The 25,000-nt window shown below is 51.6% G+C and overlaps 1 protein-coding gene across 1 annotated transcript in view; it reads left to right on the top strand.

The window, feature by feature from the left end:
* The window catches only part of trbl (tribbles pseudokinase 2), a 90,354-nt gene that overhangs the window by 65,343 nt on the left and 11 nt on the right, over positions 1–25,000 (top strand). Inside the window, exons 4-5 of the mRNA XM_027370796.2 lie at positions 21,171–21,353; positions 21,547–25,000. The exon at positions 21,547–25,000 is cut by the window's right edge and continues 11 nt beyond it. Coding sequence (XP_027226597.2) covers positions 21,171–21,353; positions 21,547–21,865 — 502 coding nt within the window. The 3' untranslated portion in view covers positions 21,866–25,000. The remainder of the gene's footprint in view (positions 1–21,170; positions 21,354–21,546) is intronic.

Here is a 25,000-nt window from a genome sequence, read left to right as displayed (position 1 = left end):
GATAGAAAACATTAGTGAGAGCCTGATTTTTTTTTCTCGCACTCATCACGTGTGCTAGAGTGTGGGGGCTTGTAGCCTGGTGTAAGAGCTGGGGGGAGGAGGGAGGGAGGAGGGGGGAGAGGAAGAGGCCGAGATCACTCACAGCTGGATGTGCGCCAGGCTGGCAGGCTGGCTGGCTGGAGTGCCGTGTGGGTCAGGCCTCTCGCTTCTCACCTCTCTCTCTCTCTCTCTCTCTCTCTCTCTCTCTCTATCTCTCTCTCTCTCTCTCTCTCTCTCTCTCTCTCTCTCTCTCTCTCCTCTCCCTCTCCCTCTCCCTCTCCCTCTCTCCCTCTCCCTCTCCCTCTCCCTCTCCCTCTCTCTCTCTCTCTCTCTCTCTCTCTCTCTCTCTGAATCTCTGAATCTCTAAATCTCTAAATCTCAGTCTCTTTCTCACACTTTTCTCTATCTATCTATCTATCTATCTCTGTCAATCTCTCTCAATCTCTCTCTCCATCTATCTATCTATCTACCATTTTTTTCCTATTCCATCTCTTTCTCCCTCTCTCCCTTTCGGGCCCTGTTCCACGCGCCGCGCCCTCTCCCTCTGCCCGCCTCGGAACTCTGCGGAGTCGCTGCTCAATATTTCAATACACGGCCCGGAGGAAGAGGAGGTCGTCGAGTGTCTCCTGGAAGGCTTCTTAGCAGATGACTGACCTTCCGTTCGACGCGCACGCCTCCTGCGCCGTCTTCTGCCCTTTGCCGACGCGATGGCTGGGAAAACGCGGAGGTTTGAAGGATATATGGTGTTTTATTTATTTTTTTCTTTTCTTTTCTTTATTCTGGCTGTCACGGAGGGGAGGGGGGAGGGAAGGAGGTGCTGCCCTACTTCCATGTCCCTGTTTTCCTCTTGTCTCCTGCTTCCAACCCCCCTTTTTTCCCCCTCCTTGTCATCCCTTCCTCTCCAACTCCTGCTTTCTTTCTCTCTCCCGAGTTTCTACTTTTCTTAATCTTTCTTTTCTTTTCTATTCTTTTCTTTTCTTTTTTTTTACTTTATTTGGTGCTTTTGGATCCAGTCTTTCCCTTTCCTCCGCTCTTCCTCCCTTTGGCTCCTCCCCCCCTCCTTTTCCTCCTGCTTCCTTCTCCTGATCCCTCCCTCCTTCCTTCCTTCCCTCCTTCCTTCCTTCCCTCCCTCCCGCCCCGCGATCCCTTCTTTTCCTCCTACTTCCTTCCCCTGATCCCTCCCTCCTTCCCTCCCCTCCCTCCTTCCCTGCCGCGGTACCTCCCCTGCGCGCAGTGGCAGCGATTGCAACACGGGGCCTCCAGACAATAGCAACCGGGGCGCAACCCATGTCAGGTGACCCGCGATCCGATCCCGCAGTTCCGTGGTGTTCTCCTAAGGCAGAAGGAATAGTAAAGGAGGGAAGGGGAGCAGAAGGAAAGAGAGAGAGAGAGAGAAGGAGGGAGGGAGGGAGGGAGGGAGGTAGAGATTAGTTGAGAGAAAGGAGGGGAAGGAAAAAGAGACTGAAGGAGAAAGACGGCAGTGAAGAGAGAGAGAAGTGTGCGAGGGGTAGAAAGAAAACAGATACACAAACAGAGAGCACGAAAGAGCACAGACACAAAAACAACGAGTGAATGACTAAGAACCGGAGAGAGAGAGAGAGAGAGAGAAAGAAAGACAGAGAGAGAGAGAGAGAGAGAGAGAGAGAGAGAAAGAGAGAAAGACAGAGAGGGAGAGTGAGAGAGAGACACCCGGTAAGTCTCACCTGTTATTGGAAACCCGAGGATAATGTCACGTATGACCCCAGGGGCGTCTTGTGCAACCTCCCTCCCTCCCGGCGGCGGCGGCGGCGGGGGCCACGTGAGGTTCGAGTGATACATCGCTGAGGATTGTCAACACAGCGGCACTTCTGCGGCCTCTCGGGGGGGGGGGCGTTAATGAGGAAAAGGGGAGAGGCGATAGGAGGAGGGGGAGAAAGTTGAGGGGGAGCGTAAGAGAGAGGGAGAGGGTGCGAGAAATGTAGGAATGGAGGAAGTGCGTTAGAGACAGACAGACACACGGGGGAAAAGGCGACGAGGAGAGGGAGAAGAAACAAGGAAACAAGCGAGAGAAAGGAAGAGAGAGGGGGAAAGAGAAAGGCGCCGGTGCGGACGGCACGCAGCGGCGGAGGGGGACGCGGTCGCCCAAGGCCTGGGCACTCCGCTCGTGCGCCAATGTGACCGCAAAAACAATAGCGAAATGTCCTCTGCTTGTCTCCGAACGCCCTGCCGTCGTGTGACTTGTCTCGTGGGGCAGATGGGGCCGGCCGCCCGCCCTCCGCCCCCTCCCCTCCTCACCCCTCCCCGTAGCGTCCCTTCACACCCATAGAATTCGACCTCCGTTCCATGACGCGTGGAACGGCGGGAGGAACAGAACAGAACTGTGCACCTTGGGCTTCGGAGCACATCAGAACAGAAAGAGAAAGTTTACCTAAGTGCTCGTTCATGGGCCGTGGTACTCTTTGGGTATCGGCGATGCCAGGGGGCGAGGGGCGGGGGAAGGGCGCAGGTGTCCCGTGAGTTGGGCACGTGAGCCGCCCGCCCGCCCCGGGGCGCCCGCGGCCCGGCCTCGCCTCCGGGATCAGCTTCCTCCCTCGGCCTGGTGGTCATCTTCTTCTCCTTTTCTTCTCTTTCTTCTTTTTCTTCTATTTCGCCTGCACTTGGCCACTCTCTTCCTGATTTTAGTTTCTCCCCATTGAATTTTCTCTCCCTTCTCCCCCTCCCCCCTTCTCTGTTTCTTTTCCTGTTTTCTCTTCGCCCTCCTTTCTTATCGTCGCTCTTTTCCTCCTCTCTCCTCTTTTTGTCGCCACAAACGGCTGCAGTCATTATTGCTAGTCTTCCCCCTTCCCCCTCTTCCCCTCTCCCCGCCCCCTACCCCCTACCCTCCCACTCCCCTTCCCCATCGCGAGTCATCCCCTTCACTCGTATCGTTGTTGGGAGGAGAGGGTTCGAGTGGACACACGTTCCTCTCCTCCTCTCCCTCCTCTCCCCTCCCTCCATCTCACCCTCCTCTTCTCTCCACCCCTTCCTTTGCTCTTAGCTTCCCTTCCCGGCCTACCTTCCTCTCCTCTCTTCTCTTCTCTTCTCTTCTCTTCTCTTCTCTTCTTCTTCTCTTCTTCTTCTCTTCTCTTCTCTTCCCCTCCCTCGTCCTTCCTCTCCCGTCTCTTCACCCGGCTTCCCCCATCCACCCCCTTCCCTCTCCACCCCCATTCCTTCCCCCTCCCGCTCCCCTCCCCATGTGACAGCGCGAGGTGTTGTCAGCGCGGCGGCCGTGTCAAGGCGGCGGCGGGTCCCTTCCACCACCATCTGTTTAAGTGCTCGGCCCTCATTGCCGGCGCTGACCTCGCTCGACCTTTTGTCTGGAGGGAGCTTGTGCGTTATTTCTGGCTCGACTGGAAGCCTTTGGTGACCTCGGATGGCGAGAGGAGGGGGGAGAGAGGTGAGGGAGAGAGGGAGGGAGAGTGAGAAAGAGTGAGAGGAGGAGAGAGAAAAAAAATATGAAGAGAGAGAGAGAAAGAGAAAATAGAAAGAGAGAGAGAGACAAAATAGAAAGAGAGGGAGAAAAAAATAGAAAGAGAGAAAGAAAGAGAAATCGAAGGGGTGCACAAGCGATCACACCCTCCATCGCTCGCTGCAAACTGTCGCCAGCGTTCGCCTTTCCCTCCCTCGCCCGGGACACGGACCCCGCTGCGAGGCCTTCGAAGGCATTCGTCCTGTCAACGCAATCCTCTTACCTTCATCTTCCCTCTGTTATCATCTTTCTCTTTCTCTCCACTTTTTTTTCCTTTTCTTTTCTTCCCCTTCCCTATTTCTCTTTCTCAACGTTTTAGCAGGAATTCGTCCTGTCGCACAATCTTCCTTTTCTTCCTCTTCCCTCTTTTATCACCTTTCTCTCTCTCTCTCCATTTTTTCCTTTTCTTTTCTTCTTCCTTCTTTCTCTTTCTCTTCACATTTTTTTTCATTTTTCTTCTCTGCTCTGCTCTTCCTCTTCCTCTTCCCCTTCCCCTTCCCTCTTTTATCATCTGTCTCTCTCTCTCTCCACATTTTGTCTTTTCTTCTTGTTTCTTCCTCTTCCTTCTTTTATCATCTTTCTCTTTCTCTCCACTTTTTTTGCGGGAGTAAGCGAACACTGCGATGACGTAGACGTACTCGGGGAACAGGTTTGTCTCTAGCTGGTTGATATCTGAACCACAATGAATCTACAGGTTATTTACCGTTGCGTAACGCCAGGGCTCAGACGCGGTCGCCTCTCTCGCTTTTATTCTTTCTCTCTGTCTCTCTTTCTTTCTCTCTGTGTCTTTCGTGTTTTCGCTCTTTCTGTCTGTCTTCCGTGTTGTCTCTGTCTGTGTGTCTTTCGTGTTTTTTCTCTTGCTCTGTCTTTCGTGTTTTCGCTCTCTGTCTGTCTCTCTTTCTCTCTCTCTCTCTCTCTCTCTCTCTCTCTCTCTCTCTCTCTCTCTCTCTCTCTCTCTCTCTCTCTCTCTCTCTCTCTCTCTCTCTCTCTCTCTCTCTCTCTCTCTCTCTCTCTCTCTCTCTCTCTCTCTCTCTCTCTCTCTCGCTCGCTCGCTCGCTCTTGCTGTCTCTATCCATCTATCTATCCTCTCCTTCTCTCTCTCTTTCTGCGTCGTCCGTTCGGGACTGGAAAAGAAGCAGCCCCAGACCACGATCTAGAGGGAGAGGGAGGGGATGGGGGTGGGGTTTGGGGGGAGGCGACAGGTGTTTCCCCATCCCAGTCGTGCGAGTCGCTTCGAGTGTCGTCCTGGTCGTCTCGTTTCATTTCCTTGGGGTCGTCCGTCGCTTCGTGCTCGTGCCTCCGGTGGGCGACGGCGGCGGTGGCTCGAGCGCGTCTCTCTTCGGTTGGTTAAGATTCATTTTTTCGGGGGGGAGGGGGAGTCGTTTTCTTTTTCTCTCTTCTTTTCTCTGACGTTTCTTGGTTCTGTCGGTGAGAATCTTCCTTGTCTGTTTTCTCTTGCTCACACCCTTTTCTCCCTAACCCCTTCTCCCGCTCTTCTTTCATTCATTCATTTTATCAATCAGTTTATCCTTTCTTCTCTCCTTCACTATTTCTTTCTCCCTCTCCCTTTCCCTCCCTGCCTCTGTTTCTCCCTCCCTCTCCCTCCCTCACCTTCGTCGCCAGTATGTCGAGTCTCTGAAAGGACTCCTAAGTGCATTCCCTCGGTACGCCTGGGAATGCACTTAGCCACCCCCTCCCACTCCCCTTCTCTCCCCTTTCTCCCTTTCCCCCTTCCCCTTCCCCTTCCCCTTCCCCTACCCCTTCTCCCCCTTCTCTCCTCCTCCTGCCCCCCCCGTCCTGTCCTGGCGGGGGGGGGGGCTCCCCTTCTCAGGTCGGATTTTCATAATGGCATCTGCAAACCACCGCCATTGTCCTAGTTCCGCCTGCAACACAACAAGCTCTCACTGGCGCTGCAGACGTTGCAAGTGGCCCCCTCCCCCCTCCCTTCTCGGTCAGAGGCATAGTCCTACTCCACCACCTTCCCCTCCCCTCAACTCTCTTCCTTTCCCTCTCCTCTTCCATCCCATCCCCTCTTTTCCTCTCCCTCTCCCCTCCCATCCCTTTCTCTCTCTCTCTCTCTCTCTCTCTCTCTCTCTCTCTCTCTCTCTCTCTCTCTCTCTGTCTGTCTCTCTCTCTCTCTCTCTCTCTCTCTCTTCTCCTTCTTCTTCTTCTTCGTCTTCTTCTTCTTCTTCTTCTTCTTCTTCTTCTTCTTCTTCTTCTCCTTCTTCTTCTTCTTCTTCTTCTTCTTCTCCTCCCCTCTTCTCTCCTCCCGGTCCCCTCGTCTCCCCTCCCCGCATGCCCTCGCGCACACGTCTGCCGTGACCCGCTGCTCCGCTGGGAAACGCGGCCCCGGACGGGACGGACCCGCTGCGGCCACCTTTGATCGGGACGCAAAAAGTCACCGGTCGTCCGCCGGGACCTGTGGATAGGCAGGGAGGAGAAGAGGGAGAGGAAGGAGAAGAGGGAGAAGAGGGAGAGGGCGAATGGATAGCCAGAGCTGAGGAGGGAAGGACGGGAAAATAGGGTGTGTGGGAGGGCAGCGGGAGGAAGGGAAGTGAGCGTTAGTGGAAGGGAGGGAGGGAAGGGAAGGAAGAGAGCGCGGATAGTGTGTTAACCACATGCAAGACACACGAGTATCAGATATGAATGTGATGGTCCTAGTCAGCGGAAGGGGAGGGGGAGGGGGGGGGCGTCGCCTGGGTGACGACACCGACATATGAGCTCGGGTGACCCTGGACACCCCCCCCCCCCTCCTCCTCTATCCCTCACTCCACTTGCTATCAACCTCCCCCCTTTATTCCCCTTGGAACCTCCTAGGGGGGTTGGGGACAGGGAAGGGGGGGGGAGGAGGAAGGGGACCAGTTCCTGAGTCACTGGCAGGATCGAGCCATGTTGCCGGGGTGTGGAGGGGAATGTGACGGGGGGGGGGGGATTTTATTTAATCTTCCAGCAGGATTTATGGCCTTAGACTCCTAGGTCCTGCCGGGGATGGTTGCTCTCTTTTGACTCTGATTAAATCACGGGGTTTCCATTTCCGTCGCTCGCGCTCGGGGGAAGGAGGGCTGTGCATTTTTGGTCTGTCTTGTTTTTATGATTTTTCTTTCTTTTTCTTCTTCCTATCTTTGTATTTTATTTATTTATTTGTTTGCTTTTTCTCTCTATTTTATTTTGTTGTGTTTTATTGTGAGAGTTTTGCGTTTAGATTTATCAATTCCGCGGCGATAAAGATGAGCGAGAAGGAATTTAGTAACAGTAATAAGTAATTCGTTACTTATAGAAAAGAAATGATGAGAGAATAGGATTATCATCATTGCCCTGTAAGCGAAAGGGGAGAAGAAAGATATTTATGTATATTTCGGGACTACATTTATACCCATATCGCTTATACCCCGACGCCCATACCCCTTCTCCCTGACGCCCATACCCCTTCTCCCTGACGCCCATACCCCTTCTCCCTGACGCCCATACCCCTTCTCCCTGACGCCCATACCCCTTCTCCCTGACGCCCATACCCCTTCTCCCTGACGCCCATACCCCGCACCCCCAACGCTCAGATCTTCATCCCCCTCCTCCCACCACACACCCCACCACCCCCTGCCCCCTGCCCACCCACCTCCCTTCGATCGTTCCACATTTTCAACTTCCCATGGAGTCCGCCCCCCCCCCCTCCCGACCCAGCTCTCCCGCCCTCTCCGCTGCGATTTCCCGTCGGCTTTGACGCCCGCCGCGCCGCGAGGGGGGCCGGACTAGCTCTCGGGGGGAGGGGAGGGTGTGGGAGAGGGGAAAAGGGGGGAAATCGAGGGAAATTGAGAGGGTAAGAGAAGGAGAGGGAGAGGGAGTAGGGGAAGAAAAGAGGAGAAAATCGAAAGAAATTGAGAGGGTGAGAGAAGGAGAGGGAGAGGGAGTAGGGGAAGAAAAGAGGAGAAAATCGAGAGAAATTGAGAGGGTGAGAGAAGGAAAGGGATAGGGTGCGGAATAGAGAAGGAAATTGAGAGAAATGGTCGAGGGTGAGAGAGGAAAAAGAGAGAGAAGGAAAGGGAGAGCAAATCGAGAAAAATGGAGAGGGTGAGAGATGAAGAAGAGAGGAACATAGAGAGAAATGGAGAGGGCGAACGGAATAGGAGAGGAGAGGGTAGGAGAAGGAAGAGAAGCGAGGATGGAGGTTGAGAGAGAGAAGAGAAAAGCGAAAGAGAACAAAACCTGAACACCCCACTCGGTCCCGCAAGCGAGAAAGGGAAGGCCCTCGCAGGGACGTGGCACTGCACTGCCCACGCAACAAGGACGTGTGGGGCGGGGCGGGGCGGAGCGGGGCGGCGGAATGGCCCTTGTGTGGCACTGTGTCAAGAGGCATTTCCCACAGCTGGGCGAAGGGAGAGGGAGACTGTAGTGAGGATGCACGCGAGCAGGACTTTGCGGTGTAGAGAAGGAGATTGCTCTTTGGCGTGCGTGCGTGTGCGCGAGTGTATTTATTGTGCAATTAATGTGCACCCATTTCATTGCGAGGGTAATTAGTGTATACGCATTCGGTAAGTGTATTGAATGTGTGTGGATTTCTGTGTATCACATGTGTATGTACGTATGTATGCATCCCTGGCCATGTGTGTGTGTGTACATTTAGGTACGCCTTCCCCCTCGCGAGTCATAAATAAACCTTAAGAAGTATTTCCTCCCGTGGCTGCGATATTTCCGTAGTTTGTGTAACTATTATGGGAAAATTACGTTAATGTGCGTATGTGTATGTGTTTCTGTCTTTGCGGCTCTCTCTCTCTCTCTCTCTCTCTCTCTCTCTCTCTCTCTCTCTCTCTCTCTCTCTCTCTCTCTCTCTCTCTCTCTCTCTCTCTCTCTCTCTCTCTCTGTCTCTCGCTCTCACTCTCGCTCTCTCTCTCTCTCTCTCTCTCTCGCTTTCTCTCTCTCTCTCTCTCTTTCGCTTTCTCTCTCTCTCTATTTCTCTCACTCTCGCTCTCTCTCGCTCTCGCTCTCGCTCTCGCTCTCTCTCTCGCTCTCGCTCTCGCTCTCGCTCTCGCTCTCGCTCTTCCTCCCCCTCCCTCCTTCTCTCTCTCCCTCCCTGTCTCTTTCTTTCTCTCTTTCTCTTTTCTTTGTGTGTGTGTGTATTTTCGTTCCCTTGAAGTGTCATAGATTTGTTGTGATTAATATTTTAGCGTTTAATGTGATCCCCTATTAACTTTATAGAGTTTTAAGTGCTGGCATCGGCATCTAAATCATTATATTTGTTGCCGTCGTGATTACTGCTATCATTTGTGTCGACTTCTGGCCTTTGATCATGCCACAGTACCTTGTACTAACGTTCAGTATTTGATTAAGTTCATTTAAGTTTATTGCATGACACGGCAGGCAATAAGGTGCCTGATGAAGAGCGTTCTGCCGGGATTTATTTAGGTTTTATTAGAGAGTTTAAATGGCTAAAAGAGAACTGTGTTTCTTATCCTCGGCCTTTGTGCATTCGCGTGCTGTTATTATGGTTATTATGATTGACTGATTATTGTTATTATCGGTGTGTTACTCCAGTGCTTTAGCTATCTCTGGCTATCTGTTTTTCTTTATGGATCTTCGATAGTTGTTTGTTGTTTCTTCCGTATTTCTGCAGTTTTTTTTTCCGTTTTTTGTGATTTTTTGTTTCCAGAGACATGGGGAGTGAGGGACAGGCTGGACTGCAGGGAGTTAAGCCCCTTTCCCCCGAAGGAGGGAAAGGGGAGGGAGGGGCGGAGGGCGGGTAGCAAGGAGGGAGAAAGTGGAAGAGCGAATGAGGAAGGGAGAGGAGGAGGAAGGACTAGGGAGATGAAGGGGGCGGCGGCGATGGCGTCCGAGCGACAGGCCGTTGCATCATTGATGGCGGCGGCGCAGGGAGCGATCCGGAAGGTCAAAGGTGCGGGAAGGCGAGGAAGGCGGCGCCGGGGCAGGCTCCGCGGTCGCGATTCGCTCTCGCTCTTTCTCTCACTTTCTTTCTCTTTCTCTTGTTCTTTCTCTCACTTTCTTTCTCTTTCTCTTTCCACGTCCCCACTTTTCTCTGCTTCTTCTACTTCATCTTCTCATCTTCCTGTTTCCTCCTCCACGTCGCCCTCTTCCTCGTCTTCCTCTTCTTCTCCTTATCTTCTTCCTCTATTGCCCCCTTTCCTTTCTTCCTCTCAATGAATCCCGTAGAAACACATTTAACTGCAGCACTGCCTTACCCCACCCCCACCCCCACCCCACCCCGTATCGCCCTGCCTTGCGTGAAATGTAACGTGCATTTGCCCTTTTAAGCGCTGTTGCTATTTTAAGTCTGGCTTTTCTATTTTCTCTTTTCTTTTCCCTTCTTCTTTTCCCGTTTTTTCTCTCTCTTTTCAATTCTTTGCTTTCTTCTCTTGTATCATTTCTCTTCTCTGTCACCCCCTCCCTCTTTGGTTTCATTTCTCCTCTCTCGTTCTATTTCTCCTTTCTCTCTCTCCTCTCCTCTTTTCTCTCCTTTCCCCTTCTTTTCTCTCCTCTCACCCTTACCTCCCATGCCCTCCATTATCTCTCCTCCCCCCGTTTCTCCTCGGCTCTCACCCTTACCTCCCATGCCCTCCATTATCTCTCCTCTCCCCGTTTCTCCTCGGCTCTCACCCTTACCTCCGTTTTCCTTCCTTATCTCTCCTCTCCCCGTTTCTCCTCGGCTCTTACCCTTACCTCCTTTTTCCTTCCTTATCTCTCCTCTCCCCATTTCTCCTCGGCTCTCACCCTTACCTCCTTTTTCCTCCCTTATCTCTCCTCTCCCCGTTTCTCCTCGGCTCTCACCCTTACCTCCCTTTTCCTCCCTTATCTCTCCTCCCCCCGTTTCTCCTCGGCTCTCACCCTTACCTCCCTTTCCCTCCATTATCTCTCCTCCCCCCGTTTCTTCTCGGCTCTCAACCTTACCTCCTTTTTCCTCCCTTATCTCTCCTCCTCCGTTTCCCTCGGCTCGCGCTGGTCCTCCCTTTTCCTCCCTTATCTCTCCTCCCCCATCTCTCCTCCCCCGTTTCCCCTCGGCTCGCGCTGGTCCTCCCTTTTCCTCCCTTATCTCTCCTCTCCCCGTTTCTCTTCGGCTCGCCGTGGTTCTCCCTTTTCCTCCCTTATCTCTCCTCCCCCGTTTCTCCTCGGCTCTCACCCTTACCTCCCTTTTCCTCCCTTATCTCTCCTCCCCCGTTTCCCTCGGCTCGCCCTGGTCCTCCCTTTTCCTCCCTTATCCCTCCTCCCCCGTTCCCCTCGGCTCGCCCTGGTCCTCCCTTTTCCTCCCTTATCTCTCTCCCCCCCCCCCCGTTCCCCTCGGCTCGCCCTGGTCCCCCCTCCCGTGCCCTCGCCGCAGCGCTCGGGCGACCTTCGCTCGCAATTAGGGCCGCCTTGATTGCGTAATACGTCGCCAACATCCGCTGCCTTGTTAGCGCTTCGATTTGCTGATGATGTACCTTTGGGGGCTGTCTGTTTGTGCGTTTGTTCGTCTTGTTTGTGTGGTTTTGGGTGGGGTAGAGTTTTCTTTCTTTGTTTCTTTCTTTTTTCTTTTGTTTTCTTTCTCTCTCTTTCTTTCTCTTTCTTTCTTTCTCTTTCTTTCTTTCTCTCTCTTTCTTTCTTTCTTTCTTTCTTTCTTTCTTTCTTTCTTTCTTTCTTTCTTTCTTTCTTTCTTTCTCTCTCACTCTCTCTCTCTCTCTCTCTCTCTCTCTCTCTCTCTCTCTCTCTCTCTCTCTCTCTCTCTCTCTCTCTCTCTCTCTCTCTCTTTGTATATATTTTTTTCTTTCTTCCTTTCTTTCATTTATCTTTCTTCTCCATAATCTTGCCCTTGCACCCACATTAACATTTTATTTTCTTCTCTTTCCAGGTAAGATCCCATGCGGGCGAGAGAAAGAGACAGACAGACAGACACGCGCAGGTAAAAGCCATATTGAATTGCTTGCATTTTTTGGCGGTGGTTTAGCGTGCAGAGGCTCGAGTTGCAACGAAAGGAATCTCATTAGTGCGCAGAGTTCATTAGCATTTAGGGATGCTGCGTTCTCCTGCGCCTGGCTTTGTGCCTCTCGACTGGGTTCTGTTGGGGTCTTGCTGTTGCTGTCTGTCTGTCTGTCTCTCTCTCTCTCATTCTCTTTGAATTTTGAAGGTTGTTTTTTTGCGCTTTCTTTCTTTCTTTCTTTTTGTTGAGATTCTTTCTTTTTCGGTCTTGATTTCTGTTTTTTTTCTCTTTTGTCTTTCTCTCTATCTATTTGTCTGTTTATCTCTTTCACTCTCTCTATATCAATCTGTCAATCCGTCTCTCTCATTCTTACTCTTACTCTCATTCTCTCACTTTCATTTTCTCTGCTTCCTCCCTCCTTGCCCCCCCTTCTTCTCTCCCAATTTTCTCTTTGATCCGATCTCCTGGGCTAAACCGCATCCTGCTGCACTCCTGCTAGTCTTCCTGCTGCGTCCCTCCTCCTCCCAGTCTTCCTGCTGCACTCCTGCTAGTCTTCCTGCTGCGTCCCTCCTCCTCCCAGTCTTCCTGCTGCGTCCCTCCTCCTCCCAGTCTTCCTGCTGCGTCCCTCCTCCTCCCAGTCTTCCTGCTGCGTCCCTCCTCCTCCCAGTCTTCCTGCTGCGCCGAAGGAGAGGGCGTGAGCCACTCCTAGCCGCCGGAGTCCTTCCCGATCTCCTTCGTCCTCCTTCGGTCCCGCTACTCGCCGTGTCGCCTCTTCCTGATTGCGTTGCAGGGGCGGCCTCGGGGCACCTGTGTGAACGCACTCGGGGCATGGGGGAGGGGGAGTTTTTTTCTCTATCTTATCTCTTGTCTTTATGTGTCTTTCATTCTTGCTCTGCCCCCCCCCCCCCCTCTCTCTCTCTCTCTCTTTTTTCTCTCTCTTATCTCGTGTTTTTATGCGTCTCTCATTCTCGCTCTGCCCCCCCACACTCTCTTTATCTTTATCTTTCTCTTTCTTTTTCTCTCTCACTATCTATCTATCTATTCCTCTCTCTCTCCATCTATCTATTCCTCTCTCTCTCTCTCTCTCTCTCTCTCTCTCTCTCTCTCTCTCTCTCTCTCTCTCTCTCTCTCTCTCTCTCTCTCTCTCTCTCTCTCTCTCTCTCTCTCTCTCTCTCTCTCTCTCTCCCTCTCTCCTCTCTCTCCTCTCTCCTCTCTCCTCTCCTCTCTCTCTCCTCTCCTCTCCTCTCCTCTCCTCTCCTCTCCTCTCCTCTCTCCTCTCTCCTCTCTCCTCTCTCCTCTCTCCCCTCTCCCCTCTCCCCTCTCCTCTCTCTTTACGCGTCTCTGTTGTCGACCCACTTTTATACACAAAAAAAAAAAAAAAATAAAAATAAAAACATTCAAGCGCATATACACACGCACAGCATTTTTCTTTTCATTTCTTTTCTCGTCATCTCTTTCTTTTATGTTGTTGTTTTCTCATGTCCCCTTTTACACGATTCGCCGCATCTGTGCAGCTTGTCAATTCACACAATAGACTCCTTCCCTAACCTCTTCTCTCTCCAGTTGACAAGTCACTGTCTCACTGTTCTTGTTCCAGTTCTGGGCGTTTTTTTTCTCCTCTCTCTCTCTCTCTCTCTCTCTCTCTCTCTCTCTCTCTCTCTCTCTCTCTCTCTCTCCCTCTCTCTCTCTCTCTCTCTCTTTTATTTTCTTTCTCGGTCTCGCACTCTCTCTTTCTAGTCTGATTTGTCTGTCTCTCTTTCTCTTTCTCACTTTTTTTTTTTTTTTTTATTGTTCTCGCACTCTCCTTAGTCTGATTTATCTCTCTCGTTCTCTCCCTTTTTTCTTTCTTTCTCTCTCTCTCTCTCTCTCTCTCTCTCTCTCTCTCTCTCTCTCTCTCTCTCTCTCTCTCTCTCTCTCTCTCTCTCTCTCTCTCTCTCTCTCTCTCTCTCTCTCTCTCCCCCTCCCCCCTCTTTTGCTTTGAGCATGCGTACCCGCTGACCTCCCTCCCTGTTGATTCTCCCCTCCCCCTTCCCCCTGCTTCTCCTTTCTCGTCTGAACCCTGTTCCTTTCGACGCCTTCGCTTCTGCGCCCCCCCCCCCAGTTACAGTTTATCGCGGGTCTTGGGTTCGTATGGTGACGGTTTTACTCTTTTTACGTGAGCCTAAATTCCTCTCCTCTGTGTGTGTGTGTGTTGATTTTTTTTTTCTTTTTTCTTGTTACGTTTTCCCTTTCCAGGAAGTCGTGATTCTCCCTGCAGCTTTTGCTATGCACGCCTGCTTCTGCTAGCGTCCAGCAGGTGTACACGCTGAAAACCCACTCTCTGACCCCTCCCCCCTTTCCATTTTTCAGTCGAGTGACTAAGCAGTCGAGAGAAAATGATAGAAAGTCTAAATAAAGTGCGGATGAAGCAGGTGTGTTTGTATCTGTTTCCACCCTCCTTTAGCTTTACAAAACTTTCTTTGTCGACTTTTTTTTTCTTGATATTACACTGCCGATACTATTTCTCAAACGATTTCATATGTGAGGTGCAATACGAAGGAATCGGACAGGTAACAGCGCCTTTATAGCCGGGGTGCACAAGGTCGGAAATCGGCCGACTCGCGGCGGGACGCGTGTGTCGGCGCTCGCATGCGACTCTGGCCCGTGTGCAGGGCGGCTGTAAGGGCGTTCTTGTCTCGCTGGCAGTCGGCGCTGGTGACGGTGGCAGGGGTCGGTGATGAAACGCAGACTTGGCGCGGTTGTCGCAATTGTAATTATGGCTGCCGTGGCCTCCCCTTGAATTTATTGAATCCTATCGCGAAAACCCGTTTGGGCGGCGGCGGGGAGGCCCACGCGCCCGGACGAGCGCTGGGACGACCCGGCGCACGGGACGGGAGGGAGGAAGGAGAGGGGAAAGGGAGAAGGGAGAGGGGAGAAGGCCGAGGTCGGGAGGAGCGGCGAAGGGAGGGGGCTGGAATCCTCGCGAAAGGGGGGGGGGGCATTCTCCACCTTTATTGCCTCGACTCTTTTTTTCTCTTCAACTTGCAGATGTGAGCGACATCTTGCCCTGGCCTCTCGCTATGGGGGAGGGGGAGGGGGGGGGGGAGACAGGGGCTGGCAGACAGAAAGGGAGAGCGAGAGACAGAGAGAAAGGGAAAGAGAGAGGGAGAGGTCTCCGAAGGGTGCATAGGACAGGTGGAGACAGGTGAGCCAGCATTTCATCAGCGTAGTTATCCGAAGCGTGCAAATGTAATTGGAGAGAGTGCGCGGCAGTGTCAGCCAGGGTGTGTTTGAGAGTGATGCAAAAAGGGAAGCTTGCGACACACTCGTGGAAAAGGAAAAGGGTGGAGGGAGGGAGGGAAGGCAGGGGAGGGGAGGGCGCGATGGGTGACAGAAGGGCGTTGCTGTTCGGGGCAGCTGGTTCAAGGGAGGCGTGGAGGTTTCCCCGCCAGGAATCCGGGAGAGGCTTCCTTTATCACACCATATCGTCGTCGCCAGCAACACTGACAACAGCAGCAGCCATTATCCGCCACCGCCATCAGATGGAGAAATCCTGGGCCGCTGCCCCTGCGCCCCGCTCACCGCCATGAGACATTCTCCACTAAACTCCAGGAGCAGCAGAGGAACGCGAGAGCCCGCGCGCACCGCCGCGCGCGAGGGAAAGTTCAGCTGCAAGGAGGCGTCCGAGGAAGGTGACACGGCGCACAGGGGCGGGGGGGGGGTGCAGGAGGAGCTGGAGATGGAGACGGTAAGAAGTACAGGAGGAGGAGGAGGAGGAAGGTGCAGGAGGAGGACGCCTGTGATCCCCGCCCGTGCGTCGGCTGGCGATGGCTGGCGACGCAACGCCTGCAGTAGCATTACCCCCGAGATGCAACGCTGCGCCGGGAGCGCGCGCGCAGCGACGGCCGAGTGAGCGGTGAGCATTAACCTTGTCTCCGGCGGTAAGTTGTTATAGATGCGGTATGGTGGAGCGGACGCGCGGCCTCGGTGTCAGCCGCCAACCTTCACCTACATAAGGATTCTCAGTCACTCCGCTCCTCTGCCGCCGCCGCCGCCGCCGCTCCCACCTCGCCGCTCGCGCTGCGTGGCTCGCGCCGCCGGAATTCCTTCTCGCGGAGCCGTGGCATCTGTACCCAGGGCAGGGCGCGGTGGCAAAGGCCTAAGGATCCGCCACCAGCGTCTCCTTGCGGGAGCGCCACCCCGCCCCTCTCAGCCCGCACATAATGACGCATTTAGAGGCCGTGCGGCGGCGTGGAGCAAGCCCGCGCGGGCGTGTCGCAACCATCACACGCGCACGTAAATACTCTATTGTGAGCGAAATGTCACAAGCAAGCGGGCGAGAGCGCGAAGGAGCGCGCCGGGCGAGCGTGCATGCCTGGCTGGCTGTCGCCGCCGCCCCTCACCTCGACACTGTTCGCCACGGCTCCCGGTGTCCCGTGGCCGTCACACCCCATCGGTAACCTTAACCTGGATGTTACGGGGGGGGGGGGTCGGGGACGGAGGGGACGGGGCGGCGGAGGGAGGGGGGTCGTGCTCGCAGTGACGAGTGAGAATATCGTCACAGGGAAGAGGGAGGAGGGAGGATAGGAGGGGGGGGGGGAGTATTGTCACCAGCCCCTACTTCTCTCGCCAGTGCCTCCGTTGCCTTCGGAGCCGCACATGACCGCCTCCCAGCATGCATGCCTGTCATGGAGGTCTGGGGGAAGGACGCGTGCACCAGACTCGCTCGCTCGCCGCGCCTCGGGACGTGTCCTTTCAATGGCATGCTGTCGCCGAGCTGGCGCGGGATGCTCGACTGACGAATTAGGATCATTAGACACGAAAGTAGTGACGATGATGGAAATTACAGTCAACCAAAACAACCCTTATTACCGACCCGGGTGCTTCGTCGTCGAAACTATGCCATTCACAGCCCTCTAACACATCATACGCACACGTGTCCACATCCCCCTTACACATGTACGTAGAGACCTGTTACTCACCCGCTCACACCAACGACACCTACATCCGCTGTGTCGTAACTCCTCGGAAATCCTCGCGCGCGCTGATCGAGACGTCCCTACCCCTCCTTCGAGCGGGCCCGGGGGGGGGGATAAGATAAACACTAGGAGGGCGATAAGTGCGATAAATAAGGACGTGGCGCGGGGAGCAAGCAGGGGAGAGAGCGCGTGTGTTTGGAGTGTCGCTTGCGGTGCGTGGATTGTGTGAGCGGCTTGGCAAGGTTTGTTGGACTTGACGTGCTTGGGGTGGATGCGAACGGTAGATCAACGGGCCGGGAGATAGCTGTACAGATAGAGCGAGTAGATGGAGAGTCGGAGGAAGCAGATGGATGGATAGATAAAGGGAGTAGGTAGACTGAACAATAGGATGCCAGTCTGCCCATTGCTCGTCACTGAACGCAAATGAAAGCCCCGCCCGAAGGAAACTGAACGCCTCGTGCGTGGATGCACGAGGGTCGTTACTGGTCGTATGTGGGTTGGGACACTTGATGGTCGCGACTTTTTCAAATGGCACTATGTAGGTCACGTGGGGAGAGCTCCTAGAGGGAGGGGGAGAGAGGAGAAGAGGGAAGGGAAACGTAGCTGGTAGCAGGAGGAGGAGGAGGAAAGGGTAGAAGGAAGAAGGGAGAAAGTAAAAGGTACAAGGGAGAAGGAAGAACAAAGGAAAACATGAGGAAAGAGGGGAAAAGAGAAGGGCGAGGGGAGTGAGAGAGGGTAAGGAGGGGGAAGGGCACGGGGGAGAGAGGGAAGGAGGGCCTACAGGTGCAAAGAGGCGTGTCAGGGGAACGTCGATATTGTGTGACCTGTTGTGGCCCCCAAGGGAAGGGCGAGAGGGGGGGGGGGTCTGGAAAGACGGCGGCGGGGCCATGAGGGTGAGGAGGGCGGGGGAGGGGGGGTATGTGTCTGGAGAATGATTGCTGGTAGATTTGGCGCGTGCGTGTTTGTGCGTTTGTGTGTTTTTTCCTGCTTCGGCCTTTGTGCTTCTTCTCTGTTGCCGTTCGCTCTGTTTTCTGCTCTTGTCATATGGTCTCTGCTTCTGCTCGCTCTCTTCTCTTATTCTCTTCTTTTTTTATTTTCTCTCTTTATATATCTCACTCATTCCAAAGTTATTACAAAAAATTATATAGCCTCTGGTAAAAAAAAAATGCAACGCCTTAGACACCGTCACACAAAATCATAATACCTTCAGTTACGCCACGGGAGAGGCTCTTCCCGAGGCGAAGCGCCGTTTCACAAGGGGACACGTCAGCGGAGACCCAGGGGGACCCAGGGGGACCCAGGGGGAACCAGGGGGAACCAGGGGAAGCTTATGCCTGTCGTCGCCTCCACCCTTTCTTCCGCTAGCCTTTCCCCTTGCCTCGCTTTCACTGCCTCCTGCCCCCCCTCTTTTGTTTCCCTTCTCCTCCCCACTATTCTCTCCCTCCCTTCCCCTCCCTCTCGCTTTCGCTTCCTCCCCCCTCCCACTCCCCACCCTCTCTCAGTACAGCGTGGCATTGTCAGCAGAATCAGCCTTTCTGGAACAGCTGTTGCAGCGGCTGACGTAGTTTAGATATACGAGAGTTGGCGCCGTGACACCGGCGAGGTCGCTCCGCGTGAGGCGTCTCGTGGCTTTCTCGCTGGCGACGCCGACGACGACGATTCGCTTGTGAGACCTCGTAGCTCTTGCTGGATGGGGCGGGGGTGGGGAGGGGTGAGCCTGCACACTGGAACTTGCGGGCGGGGTGGGGTAGGGGGAAGAGGGGGGAGGGGGAGCCAGCCCACCAGGGAGGGTGGGCGTGCGGTTGATGGGGGAATCGGTGTCTTGCGGTTTGTCACGAGGTGCGTTATTTTGTCATTGGTTAGGTACACGATCTGGCTGTCGGTCACGCTGGCTGTCACTCGTATGATTGGGTGGACTCCACGCGTCCGTCAGCGAGGCCCGCCCTCGGCCGGACTCCGAGTGGGCGGCTTTGGGGTTTATCCTTTTATTATCCTTCTCGCGACGCGGGGAAATCCGAGAGATTTTGGCGTCGGAGACGGAAGTCAAACAAACCGGGTATAATGACGAAAGCAACCATATTAATGAAGGTCATGATTGATATGCCAGTGATAAAACTGACGAATGATGAATGCCATGACGACGGAGGCAATAAATGGCGAAGCCATGGAAAGCCCAGCTCATTGCGTGGCTGCGGTGCGGGGCCGCCAGGCCTCCCGGGCTGCGCGGATGAGAAACTCGCGCCGTAACCTAGAAATCGCCGGAGGGGATCGGCGCTGCGGCCCGGACGGACGCCGGGGAGGGGAGGGGGGGGGCACCGGGGAAATTTGCAACACATAACCGTTGCCATTACGCAGTAGATGGATGTCACGGCCACCCTGCCAAGGTGACGTCACGTTGCGACACGGAGCTCTGCCCCCCTCCTCCCCCGCGCCACTGCCCCCTCCTTCCCCCGACGCGGATGTTGACGTATTGCGTGATTCGGATGTTGTTCATTTTCTTCTCTTCTTCCTTTCCCTCCTCTTCTACTTCTTTTTCCTCCGCCGTGCCTTATTTGGACGTGTGCGTTCCTCCCTCCCCGAGCCCGCATCACGGCGCCCGAGGAAATACTCGAGTTCTGAAGGAGGGAAAAGGAAAAGTTTTCGGGAGGAAGAATGTCGCTCCTTTTCCAAGCGGGTGGGGGGGGGGGGGGTCCTCGGTGTAGATGTCGATTACGTTCGAGAGATTATGTCGCTGCGCTCTCTGATCGGGGAGTGGAATGAGTGTGGGACTCGTAATAGTCTTCACAATAGTGGTTAGGAGAGCGATAGTGATAATGATCATGATAAAGATGATGATGATGACGATAACGATAACGATAACGATGATAATAATGATCATAGCAATAATGATCATGATAATAGTAAGAAAAGAATTTGAATGAATGAACCAAACACACAGCCCAGCTGCCGCCCAGAACGCCGGCCGCCACACCTCGTTTCGTCTTTGTTCTCGGGTTGATCAACAGCTTGAGAAATTGGAAGGAAATGCATCACAGTCCTCGAGTTGCTTCGGCGCAGGCGCTGTTGCACGTTGCAGCCCAGCGCGCGGCGGGGGGCGGGGGGGCGGAGGACGTGTGTGTGTGTGTGCGTGTGTGGGGTGCATGCATGGCGGGGGGGTGGGGGGGGGATTCGATTAGGGCTGGACAGCGTGGCGATTTTGAGGGGGATTCGCTCTCGTGGTGGAAGGGTTGGACTGGCAGTCTCTCCCTCTCTTTCTGTCTCTCTGTCTTTTTGTCTCATTTTTTTTGTATCTCTCTTTCTCTCTCTCTCTCTCTCTCTCTCTCTCTCTCTCTCTCTCTCTCTCTCTCTCTCTCTCTCTCTCTCTCTCTCTCTCTCTCTCACACTCTCTCTCTCACTCTCTCTCTCACTCTCACTCTCTCACTCTCACACTCTCTCTCTCTCTCTCTCTCTCTCTCTCTCTCTCTCTCTCTCTCTCTCTCTCTCTCTCTCTCTCTCTCTCTCTCTCTCTCTCTCTCTCTCTCTCTCTCTCTCCCCCTCTCTCTCTCCTCTCTCTCTCTCCCCTCTCCCTCTCCCTCTCCTCTCTCCCCCTCTCCCTCTTCCTCTCCCCCTCTCCCTCTACCTCTCCCTCTCCCTCTCTCTATTTCTCTCTCTGTTTCTCTCCCTCTCCATCCCTCCCTCCTCCCCCTCCCCCCTTGGTGATTAAGTTGTTGGGCAAAGGCAGAGATGTTGACAAACACGCGGGGATTCGTTTCATAAAAGGAAATGCCTCGCAGCCCCTCGTATTGTACCACGTGAAAGGAAAGGCGGCGAGCGGGCTGGGCGGCTCCTCGGTGGGCCCGGCCCCTGGTGCCGGATTCAGGCGTGGGGGTACGAGGGTTTTTTTTTTTTTTTTTTTTTTTGGGGGGGGGAGAGGGAAGGGAACATTTGCCGTTTTCTTATTGTTGTTGTTTTTTTTTTTTTCTTTTCTTTCTTTCTGTCTTTCTTTGTTCGGTTTTTGTTGCTCTTGTTTTCATTCATTTTTTCTTATAATGTCTTTCCTTTTCTTTTTCTGTCTATCATTATTTCTTTTGTTCACCATGTTCTTTCCGACTTTCTAGCCCATTTCCTCCCCTTCCTTCGTATCTCCTATCGCCTTGAACGGATGTGGAATGCATTCAACACAGTGCTATCCCACATACAAATATTGCAGGATGACGTAAAAGAGAAAATACTTCTCTCATTCCACGGACCGAGTGACGTTGTGTGTGACTGTATGCGCGTGTGTATGTATGTGTGTGTTTGTATATACTGTGGGTATTTTCCCCCTTCGAGTCACCTCAAGGCGCGAGGTGGCGCGTGTGGCTTGGAGGAGCGCCCCGCGGCGTCCTGTGTCGGGTGCCGTGAGCCGAGGCACCTGAGTGATCTCTGGCGGCCGCTCTCAGCGCAGCCTTGACACCGAACTTATTTTGTGTGAAGGGAGTGTTTTGTCTCCTGCTCATTTTTGCGGCCGTAAAGGGGCAACGCTGTCACTTTTTGTGGGTGGTGACGTAGTTTTACTTTTTATGCAAGGAATATACGTGGATGTTTATATAGATTAGATAATTCCTATTAGTACTTAGAGTTTAAAATAAAAAAGGAAAGGTAAAAATCATATTGCGCCAACACGCAACTGCAGTCTGTTCACTTGCCTGCAAAGGACAACTCCCCAATATTCGTTTAGCAGTCAAGTTGAAATAACTAAGTTTAGCAAGTAATATCTCTGTCGGAGTGTTATTGTATGGAAATCTAACAGTGTTTCTTTTCCCAACAGACAGCAAGTGTGTCTAGAGAGTCTAGAGGACAGCGTCCTGGTGGGCGACGAGGACTGGCTGCAGGACAAGCACGGCTGCCCCGCCTACGTCGCGCCGGAGATCCTCACGTCGTCCTCGTACTCGGGTCGCGCCGCCGACATGTGGGGCCTCGGCGTCATGCTCTACACCATGCTCGTCGGCAGGTGAGGACTCCCGAAGGACAGGGCTAGGATAAGGGCTTGTAGAAGAGTGGGTGGGGTTTGTAGTGAATATTTGTGGATCCTTACGAGTGGGCGTGTGGAAGATCTTGTTGATATTCTGAAGGGATGATGCCAAGAATACCAGAGAAGGAAGCTTAATGCCCCAAAGTCTAACGCCGGCGCTCTCTCTCCCCAGGTATCCATTCCATGACTCGGACACGTCGTCGCTGTTCGCCAAAATCAGGTGCGGCGAGTTCAAGGTGCCGGAGTGGGTGAGCTCCCGAGCGCGCCACCTCATCACGGCCCTACTGCGGCGCGATCCTGCCCGACGCCTGGCGGTGCAAGACGTGCTGTCGCACCCGTGGCTGACCCGGCCCCCGCGCGACCACCCGCTCAGAGACCCCACCGACCACACCGTCCCCACCATGTTCTTGCAATCACCGAGCCACCGCTCGCAGTCTCCGAAAGCGAGCTCCGCCGCGGCGAGCCACGCGCCTAGTCTCTTCGGCCTGTAGAGCGGAGAGCACCTCAACGTTTACCTCTTCGGCTGCCTCGACGTGAACCACGGGGTCGCCTGTGAAAATAGCAGTGGGCTTTTCAATTCTATTTTTTTATCCTTATCCTTATCGTCAAAGCCCTCGACATGCATTACATGTATTATGCCCTCATTTGAGATCTATCAGATTGCTCCAAGTATTCAGTCAGTTATTTTTATTTTGCCTCAGAGTTGATCCTGTTTCCACGAGGAACTGAATCTTGCAACAAACTGCCATTTATGTAACATGTCTGCTTGACTTGCGGAACCAGAAGAGTTTGCAGTGCAATTCGTAGTTTTATAACACCTACAACAAAATTAAAGGTATCACAGATATGTTTGTATGTAACAAAATTATATAAAACAAACCGTGAGGGTAAAGTGGCTTGGTGCATCCAAAATACGATAATGGTGGTGGTGCTTTCCATGCCTTTTGGACGTTCGTATCCTGTATAATTATTCTGTTATGATATGGAAAGGCTGTCCTTTATATTTTGAGATTTTGTCCAAATAGAACGTTTTATAAAATGCTTTCCATATAGAAACAAACGTACATCTTCTGATCGGTAGGGATATTTGTGCATATTCTAACTGAAAAGTGGGCCGAGCAGCAAGGCCCCTTGTTCCCTAGTCTTAGGAAAGAAAGTGAAGCTTTAGGTATTTTTCATGGATTCCAGCTAAGCAACCTAGCAGGACAAATGTCTCGGAGTGTGCTCGTTCGTAGTCACGGGCACGGTTGAAAATCTGTGATAACTTGCATCTTCAAGGCTTGTAGGCTTCAGTAAATAAGCGTTAGTGAAGAGTGTTCCATATCATCAAGGGTTCTCTAAGTATGTTGCAAGGCATGCTCCGGGCGGCCCAAGAGACAAGGTGTAAAGAATAGCTTTGTAGATTTGCAGGCTTGAAGATGCATACTTCTTGAAAGATATTCTTTTAGGGATCCTATAGCATTATCCTGTATTTGGATCAATGGCAAGACAAAAAAAATATCTTTACCTCTTTCATGTATGTAATTTTTAAATATTTTCTATCAGTGGCAAGTAAAGTACAATATTAAACAATAGGGAGTAAGTGTCGTCTTCTGTGTGTGTATAAATACATACTTCAACATGAAAGAAACTGCTGTATACTATGTAATATTTACAGGAAATTGTCTGCAATTAAACTAGCCTGTCATTGGTATGCAGAAACAAGCTTTATGGTGTTGTAAGAATTCCAGAGAGTTTGTGGCGGAATTTCCTTGATATTACAACAGACTTTTAAAATCTTCACTACTATAGAATTAATGCTGTAGTTTCAACTTAGCATTTGCTTTTAAAGTATCTTTTTCACAGTTATGTAACAGCAGTTATTTCAGATATATGGTAGACCTAGTTGGTGAACATAGCACAAATCTTGTTTAGCAGTGTTATACTTTAGCAGTTTCTTGAAGCAATGCAATTTATTGGTAGTTAGCTCTTATTTGTATGTAAAAGTGACAGATTATTTTACTATAATCCTGATAGCTCTACAACTTACGTGAGGTATTTATACTCTGCTTTATTTTCATCTTAGTATTGCATTGTGAATACAAGCTAAAGATACTCCAGCTGTATAACGCAGCAAAGTAACATTGCCGCAACAGAGTCTACTGTATAGAGTGAAGGGTAAAGGGTATGAAGCCCTTTCCTTAATTGGTGTGTATGATTCTACAGTATGAATGTGTGTGCAAAGCATATTGCATAAAAATCTGTCGGGCGATATGATCAGTTACATCAACAGGGTACGTCATTTAGTAAGCCATATTTTTCTAGACAGAGCAGGAAAAATATGAGTTATCAAACTGCCACAGTAAAACAATTAATACTACGTGCGTATAAGACACCGTCTGTGCAGTTTCAAGTTGAGAGTTACTGATCATTCGCAATGCTGTTAATAGATAACGCCATGTGTCAAATCTTCCCCACATCTTCCGTTTCCAGCGTACAAGATGACTAAGTTGTGGCAGGCAGTCCAGGCCGTATTGTTCACGACTTCTGACTGATTAAAGGAAGTGTTGGCATTGATCTTTTCAGGGGATCACGCAATAGTAGTGTTGGGATGAATTCGTTTCTGTGTAAATTAGCAGATATATTTTTTTTCTATCATATGTGCACTCCTTAATAATGTATTGTTAGATTTACTTTTTATTTGCATTCCCAATGCTAGTCTTAAATGTGTAGAAAATAGAGTACCGATGTTGAACAAGAAAGTATTCGATGGAATAGAATAGTTGCGCTCCCCTGATAATGTGATTGTGTACATATAAGTTTGTTTTAGGTACCAGTATTTATTTCTTTGCATGGAATTCAAAGTCCAGGCCCATTAATGTTGGGTTAGCATTTGGCGAGTTACGACGGTTGCTTGATTGTGGTGGGGAGGATAGATATGAGAAACCAAATTGAAAGCAAGTTTTATGAGTTGGCAATTCTTTTTGTTCATAGGCTTGTGTCTGGTATTCGACAGAGAACCCTGCTCAAAGGTACTAGGTTGTTTTAGCAGAATGTATAGGCTGAAAACGAAATGTATGAATATCGATCTTTTACTTTTGTAAGTCTTTGTTCTATTTTCTGGCTAAACCAGTGCCTTGCCATTGTCATTTTAGCATGATCACAATATATTGGGCCAGATTTCTTTCTTTTAATCTCAAGGATGTAGTAGTTGCAAGGATAAGATTAGATTTCATGAAAAATTACTCTGCTCTGTATCTTGGTATTGAACAAATTATATTTTTCCTAAAAAAATGTTTATATTCATACATGTATAGGTACTTTCAGTTTCAGTTGGTTATATGAAAGATAAATCCAGTAAAAGTGAGGATTCAATTTTTTAAAATCCTGCTGACAACCTAGTTCAAATGGGAAACCTGTTGGTGTCACAACTGTATGTGTAAGGGACGAAGACAAAGTGGCTTTTGTATCTAACTAAAAATACTCTTTCCATCACCTGGAAGCCATAAATAGTGTTTTTAACAAACTTGCCCCAATGAGATAGTGTTGTCCCTTACGTGTGCAATAGGATACAGAATGCCATGATACTTGTGTAAATAACAGTTTTGTATATATTCTAATGTGAATATTCCATGTTATAATAAAAA

This window comes from Penaeus vannamei, chromosome 40 (assembly GCF_042767895.1).
Source record: "Penaeus vannamei isolate JL-2024 chromosome 40, ASM4276789v1, whole genome shotgun sequence".
Taxonomy (NCBI): Eukaryota; Metazoa; Arthropoda; class Malacostraca; order Decapoda; family Penaeidae; genus Penaeus; species Penaeus vannamei.
This window is presented reverse-complemented; position numbering and strand designations above follow the sequence as displayed.